This window comes from Sinocyclocheilus rhinocerous, unplaced genomic scaffold, assembly GCF_001515625.1.
Source record: "Sinocyclocheilus rhinocerous isolate Xijiao unplaced genomic scaffold, SAMN03320098_v1.1 scaffold757, whole genome shotgun sequence".
Taxonomy (NCBI): Eukaryota; Metazoa; Chordata; class Actinopteri; order Cypriniformes; family Cyprinidae; genus Sinocyclocheilus; species Sinocyclocheilus rhinocerous.
Genome location: NW_015662957.1, coordinates 435,189 through 442,239, shown reverse-complemented (window position 1 = coordinate 442,239; position 7,051 = coordinate 435,189). Strand labels below are relative to the sequence as shown.

The 7,051-nt window shown below is 42.4% G+C and overlaps 1 protein-coding gene across 8 annotated transcripts in view; it reads right to left on the bottom strand.

The window, feature by feature from the left end:
• Positions 1-1,869: 1,869 nt before the first annotated feature.
• The window catches only part of magi1b (membrane associated guanylate kinase, WW and PDZ domain containing 1b), a 140,934-nt gene continuing 135,752 nt past the window's right edge, over positions 1,870-7,051 (bottom strand). For 6 of the 8 annotated variants that reach the window (XM_016538858.1, XM_016538864.1, XM_016538859.1 and 3 more), the window contains 2 exons: positions 6,321-6,459; positions 1,870-3,289 (listed from right to left, as the gene is read on the bottom strand). In XM_016538858.1, the coding sequence (XP_016394344.1) occupies positions 2,100-3,289; positions 6,321-6,459 (1,329 nt within the window). In that variant the 3' untranslated portion in view covers positions 1,870-2,099. Of the gene's footprint in view, positions 3,290-5,360; positions 6,460-7,051 lie in introns of those variants that run through there. The other 2 variants (XM_016538863.1, XM_016538866.1) reach the window with 2 other exon arrangements.

Here is a 7,051-nt window from a genome sequence, read left to right as displayed (position 1 = left end):
ATTCTTTAAAGGGTTAGTTCACCCCAAAATGAAAATTCTGTCATTAATTACTCACCCTCATGTCGTTCCAAACCCGCAAAGGCCTCCGTTCATCTTCGTAACACAAATTAAGATATTTTTGATGGAATCTGAGAGCTGTCTGACCCTCCCATAGACAGCAACGCAACTGAAATGTTCCCAGACAGAAACGTAGCAAGGACATCGGTAAAACAGTCCATGTGACATCAGTGGCTCAACTTCAATTTTGCGAAACTACGAGAATACTTTTTGTGCGCAAAGAAAACAAAAATGACGACTTTATTCAACAATTCTTCTCCCCCGAGTTACTGTCTTCCGCCATTTTGGAGAGTATCACAACGTATACGCACGCTTTACCCTAAGTGTAAACAACGCTGATTATGCCGATTACGTTCATGCGCTCGCTTTCCGCCCTAACGTAAACAACGCAGATTACGTTCTTGGGTACTCTCCAAAATGGCAGAAGACGTAACTCGGGGGAGAAGATTTGTTAAATAAATTATGTTATTTTTGTTTTCTTTGCGCACAAAAAGTATTCTCGTAGCTTCGCAAAATTGAAGTTGAACCACTGATGTCACATGGACTTTTTTAGCGATGTCCTTGCTACTTTTCTGTCTGGGAACATTTCAGTTGTGTTGCTGTCTATGGAGGGTCAGAGAGCTCTCAGATTCCATCAAAAATATCTTAATTTGTGTTACGAAGATGGACGATGAACATAATAGAAGATATTTTGAAGAATGTTGGTAATCAGACAGGTTTGTTTCCTCATTGACTTCTTTTGTATTTTTGTCCATACAGTGGAAGCCCATGGTCACTGAAATTGGTTACCAATATCTTCAAGTTCCACAGAAGAAAGAAAGTCATACAGGGTTTTGAATGACATGAGGGTGAGTAATTAATGACAGAATTTTTATTTTGGGGTGAACTAACCCTTTAAAGTTATGTTGTGAAGTGAGGACATACTAATTCTCTCTGATACCTAACCACTCTATCCCTACTAGGGCTGCAGTCTGCAGAGAACAAAGTACACCTGATGCATTTCTCTTTTTATGCATTCACATCATTCTCTTTAAGCCAGAGAGGAAGGCTCAGTCTCTTATTCATCTGATAACCCGAGAGAAGGAGTTCTCACTGGATTTTTAAAACGCTGTCGACTCCGTGGGTAGTGTATTGAATCTCTCTTCCTTCACCTTTTGAACTGCCAAGAAGATAAAGAAGTCTTTGTTCTCTCCTCCTCTTTATTTTCCAGACATGTTGGCAAAGTGTTAGAGAAGAACCTAGTGCAGTTAAACAGTCTCCACCTCCCACACGCATCCATCTTGAATAAATTTCACAGTCCAAGTTATCCTCCACTTGACCCGCTAACTAGCCTATTTCCTTTTTGTGCAAAGCTTGAGAATTATAAGAAAGACCATCAAAATGTGTATATATACTGTTTTTATTTTTTGAACATTATCATCATAGTTTTTATTTCATTATCCCTTCATTCTTTTAAAATGATCACCTCTGAATGTACACATACTGCAAACTGTCAAAAATATACAAACGAATGCAGGCTTGTGCTATACTCTGGTCAAATGTCTAAAAAACAGTGGCACTGGGGAAGAGAGAGAAAATAAAAGAGAAAGGACATTGAAAGTGTAAAGACATGCACAGTATATGTCTGAGCACCACATTGACTGAGCTGCTTGGTGCATGAGAGGGCTCTCTGTAACAGAATATTTCATAATCGGACAGTAGTCCAAAAGGCTGTCCTTTGTAAAACAACAAAAAAGAAAATCAAAAAAGAAAACACCAAGAATGGTACTGTTAGGCACATAATCGTTTTCTTTATACATAGTTGTCAATCTCTGTAGAACTGCTAGCAGATTTATAAAAAGGGTCATAAAAGAAACCAAAATGACGCTTTGATGGAAAGAAACAAAATCATTCTTCTGCTGTTGCGAGTTGTAAAGATGTTCAACCATGAGAAAACACCAGATTTCAAATCAATAATTTAGTATCCAGGGTCTGCGCAGTCCTTGGATGAAGGCTCGTGTGGACAGTGGGTTCTGGGAATGGTGCCCTTCATAGCCGACCCATCAAATGCTGAGGTCTTTAGGGCTCTCTTTGTAGGCCTTCCTCCTTGGCTCAGGTACACTGTTGTTAGCTCTACTGTAACTGGATCTGAGCGTGCTATAATAATCACTCAGCTGGGATTCGACCTCCTCTTCCTCCTCATCACGGTACCCTCTGATGGGAGACAGGTCTCGACCTAGACTCCTGGTCCGGTACGAGTTTGAAACCGGAGACTCGACTCTACGGTATCCGTCCTGTCTGCCCCCACTTCTCACAGGGGAGCGGCCCCTCAACAACGAGTTGTAGTTCTGGAAGGCTGAATCCGAGTCGGGTGTCCGAACGCGGGGAAAGGTGCCGTCTCGAGAAGCCCCGCGGAAAAGGGTCGAGTCGCGATAGGCTCGCTCCATGGGGGAAAGGTCGTCAAGGTAGCTTGGCGGCTCTCTTGGTAGGGTGTCTTCCAGATCGAGCCGGTCCAGGGACGCTGCCAAATGTGGAATGCTCTCGGATCGGGATGGAGGCTTCGGAGCAGGAGGCTCTTTTAAGGTCATATCCAGCCCCCTGTCGAAGTCACCGTTGTAGGGTTTATCTGAGGAAGCCGCAGGACGTCTCGAGGGAGACTGGTATCTGGATCTTTGCGGGGAACGGTAGGGGGATCTACGGTGGTAAGGAGAGCTGCGGCGATAACCGGATCGGTGGGGTGAGCGCTGAGGTGAACTGTGTCTGCGAGGAGAAGAGTGGCGATGGTGGCGTCTATCCAGTGAGCGGCCGTGTCTCCGGTCGTATCGACTGTCCAAGGTGTTCTCAGCGCTCCGAGCTCTGCGCCTCTCTGGGGAGCGGTGCCTCCGGTGGTGATGGTGGTTCTGGTTGTGACTGTGGTGGTGGTGATGGTGTGAGTCATCTTTGCTGATCCTCTTCTTGTCACCCTTCCTCTTATGAGGCTTTGAGGTTCCACTGTCCTTGCTGTGCCCTTTGCTCCTGCTCTTCTTTTCAGGGGAGCGGTGTCTGTGGTTGTTGTGGCGGTGGTTTGACCGGTGGCCGTGCTCCTGTTGGCCCGACTCCCGTGCCCTGCTGTCGTCATTTCGTGATGATTTGTGAAGGTCTGGTGGATAGCTGGACTCCGATGGTGGGTGGGGCCGACTTTCGAGAGGAGCTGCGTTCACTTCCGAAACAGTTTGTGCACCGGCGCTGAGGCCGTTGCCGTCGCTGATGCCGTCTGTAAGATATGAGTAATTATGGGTGAACTCAGTTGTCACATACTGGCTGAACAAGTATCATGTTTGTGATGAATTGTGAAAGTGTCTTGTCTTTGTTATTACTATATTTTCGAAGCTCTTATTGGTTAAGCTGTTGCCATGACTAGACTACCTTGCCCCCATTAAGTACGTTTACATGCACTTTAAAAGCCTGATTTCAGTCAGACTAGAACAACAGTCAAGGCTGGAATCCACTACATCACTTTCGCCCAGATTTTTGCAGTCTGGAGGAGTCGACGCTTGTTGAGGAACGTCAAAGCCAGTCTGCGGATTTTGGTCAGTCGGACTTGACAGATTTCACAGAATGTTGTATGATTGGCACAGACTCCGATTTTTTAGCTTCAGATTATAATTCCATCCAGTCGGAGGAAATCAAATGTCATTCAATGTTTTGAGTCAATTTTAAAAGATATTGTTTTCCTTTGTCATGCATCTCTTTCAACATGCAGCAACAAGTTGCATGTTTCTGCGTGGGTTTGTTCTGTTCCAAATGACGTGTAAGTCTGGTAGCATGATCAGTCATTCAGTGTATGATGGCCAGGTTTTTTTGGAACCATTTTCAGCAAGTCTGCAAGTGTATGAGGCCTAGCATTTCAAAAATCTATTCAGATTTTTTTTGTAGTGTAGTGTATTCCAGCTTTTAGTTCTTTTATGTCGAACTGAAATAGAACTAGTCTACTTAAGTGAAGTCTAGTGACTATTGCCCAATACTTATACGTTAATCAAACTACAATTGGCCTTAGCACTGTGCTTAGAAAGGCAGAGGTGATGTGTGACCTTTTTTTTCCAAATATTTGCCATGAATACTTGGACAGAGAAATGATAACTGAGCAAAAATCTGCCTTAACTGTGTATGTTAACGTACTTACTGATTCTGACTACACTGAATGTGTTCAATCAACAATTAAGAATAGTTTTAGTGCTGATGCAAATGATTAACTCATGCATTTGATGCTTTTAAAATGCTGTTCAAAAGTTTAATATCCAAACATAATGGACTGGTTTGTGATAGACATGTCTATATGATTAGAAAAATGGATGTAACTAACCTGAGGCAGACAGACCTTTCTGTTCCCACGACTCTTTTCTGAAGTTCAGAACTAACATTCTACATGTAGAAGCACTTTTGAGCTACTTTTTTTTTGTGAGAGAAACCTAGCATGCTGAAGATAGACAGGGATCCAAAGAGTCAAAGAAGATTTACCTGTACCGGTTAATGGCTTTGGTGGGTGGCAATCGTTGACAAAAAAAACCGCATGACAGCAAAATAAAACAACACCCACTAATAAGAAAAACAAATTGCATTCACTGATGAGGTTTTCATCTCGTCTGTGGGGATGTCGGCAAACTTTAAATGCAAGAATGAACCCACTCATTCAGGTCACAATGTCAGGAATGGCCACAGCACTGGCAATGCATTCTGTGTAAATGAACTTGCAAGGGACAGTACAGTTGAGTGGAAGCCACAGCACAGAAAACTGCCGGATATGTGATGAGACGGAACACGGGATCTACAAACCGTGGTCTGATTTTGGTAGAAAGCAGGCTCTCCTGTCTTTTCAGATCTCATACAAGCAGCGACTTGGGGAGCAACCATCGCTAGGGGTGGAAAGAAGAGCCCAGAACAACAGAAAAGAATAGATAAAAAAAGAAGAGAGAGAAGCAGAGCATTTAGATCCCTTAAACAACAGTCGTGAGAGAGTTATGCTCTTTTGCAATGGAAACAGTGTTTATTTTATCAATTAGTCAAAGATAGAGATTGTCCATAAAACGCCCCCACCCTTGAGTGAAAAAAATCAACAGTAACAGAGAGAGCCGGAACCAAACACGCGCACACACTCACACACACTCACACACACACACACACATCCTCACCCAGCAGCAAACCAACCCAAAGACAGTGAGATGTGGATGCCATAACAAGCTTATGTGCACAAACACACACACACACACACACCATATGAAGCAGTTTACATTGCAAACAGAAAGAAAACAAAAGTGGTGAGACGTGGAAGAAAAAAATGAGAAAAACAAGTACAAAATGGTATAAAAATATACAACCTCACAGAGATATCATGTTGGTGCAGGAGAGGACACATTATATCACATTCTGAACTTGACAAAATACATGAATGGGCATCTTTAAATGGTCAAGACTGAAAAAAACTAAAGCATAAAAAATAACTGTGGCAAACTCGTACGTGAATTTTCCATAAATATTATGGAAATTGACAAGGAAAAAAGACATTTAGATATTCACTGACATCATGCGGCACTGACATTATGCTCAATAAGTGAGTTGCTTTCTGTCTGTAAATTAAAGGATGTAACGTCCGATAACAATCCGTTAGAAACAACAACAAAACAAAAAAATGATAATGGAATGTGGAGTTCAAGAACCATCTGCAAAGTTCGCAAAGAAGCAGTTGACATGTACAACGTGCAAAAAGAACTGTGAATATGTGGAATACAGTATTGTGAGTTTTTACCGAAACCGGCTAATGATACCAGAATGCGTTGTAGTCATGGAATCTCCTTATAGACCCTTCTCAGTAGCTTACATTCACCTTCAATAAATATCATAAATATGTTACAACTCACTGACATGGTCATGCCGCCCCAACGGGGGGCATGACGGAGTTTATCATATTTTTTTCCTCTGAAAAACAATAAACGTATATCCAGTTTTAGAAACGTTAATATTTCTGCTTCCTCGCTTTGCATTTTTTTTGTTTGTTTTGTTTTTAATTCTTGTGAAGTATTACGAAAAGCATGTGCCACAACCACCACCCAAAAGCCACATATCCCAGAGTCCCCTAGGCTAGCCCAGTGCGCAGAGGCAGCGAGTGGAAGGCCCATCACCCAGGAGGAGGTCAGAGGAGAGGGCCAGTGCGCAGAAAAGAAGAGGTGGTGGTGTTGCCGACCCCCGTAGGGGAACTCCTCAAGGGGTGAAGACAGGGGAGAAGGGGATGTTCTCGTAGATTGACCCACCATATTCTGGCACAGAGCCGTCCCCCCTCCTTAGGACCAGGTGGACTTTTCGGCCACCGTTTTTGATCAGTTCAATGGCGCGGGCGTGCTTCATGCCCTTGGTGCTCTCCCCATTGATCTCCAGGATCTCATCTCCAACCTAGAGAGATAGAGAGAGAGAGAGAGAGGACGTGGAGAGCATAAAAATAAGGCAATGGAAGCTATATTTAGCGGTGACATCCAGTAAACGCCGGCATGCATAGAGAAAGCGAAAGATTAAGAGGAAGGTAGAATTTCCTTTGTGCTATTTTCCTCTCTGCCTCTGGTTATCTGTCAGAGCTTATCATCAAGGGAATACCATTTCCACAAAAATGGGTCTTCGGCTGACAACTCGCTGCGCTTCACAGAGTATCTGCGCTACTATCCTCTCATCTAACTTGCAGAGCTTAGCATGGCGGCTCTGTATTTCATTTGTTAGCATTGAAGCTAACAGACAGCTAATTTCTCTAATCTTATATACTTTAAAAACCCACAGTATAAGAACACTTCCAAGATGACTATGGCTATAGAAATAAAATGTGATGCTCTGATTATTAAAAATATAATATTAAAATAAATTTTAATTTAATTAATATTATACAAAAACTATTAATTTCCATCGATTAAAATTCATTGAACACTTAAAACATTCATAATATAATATAATATAATATAATAATGTAGTATTATTTAAAAATAATGTTGCATATATT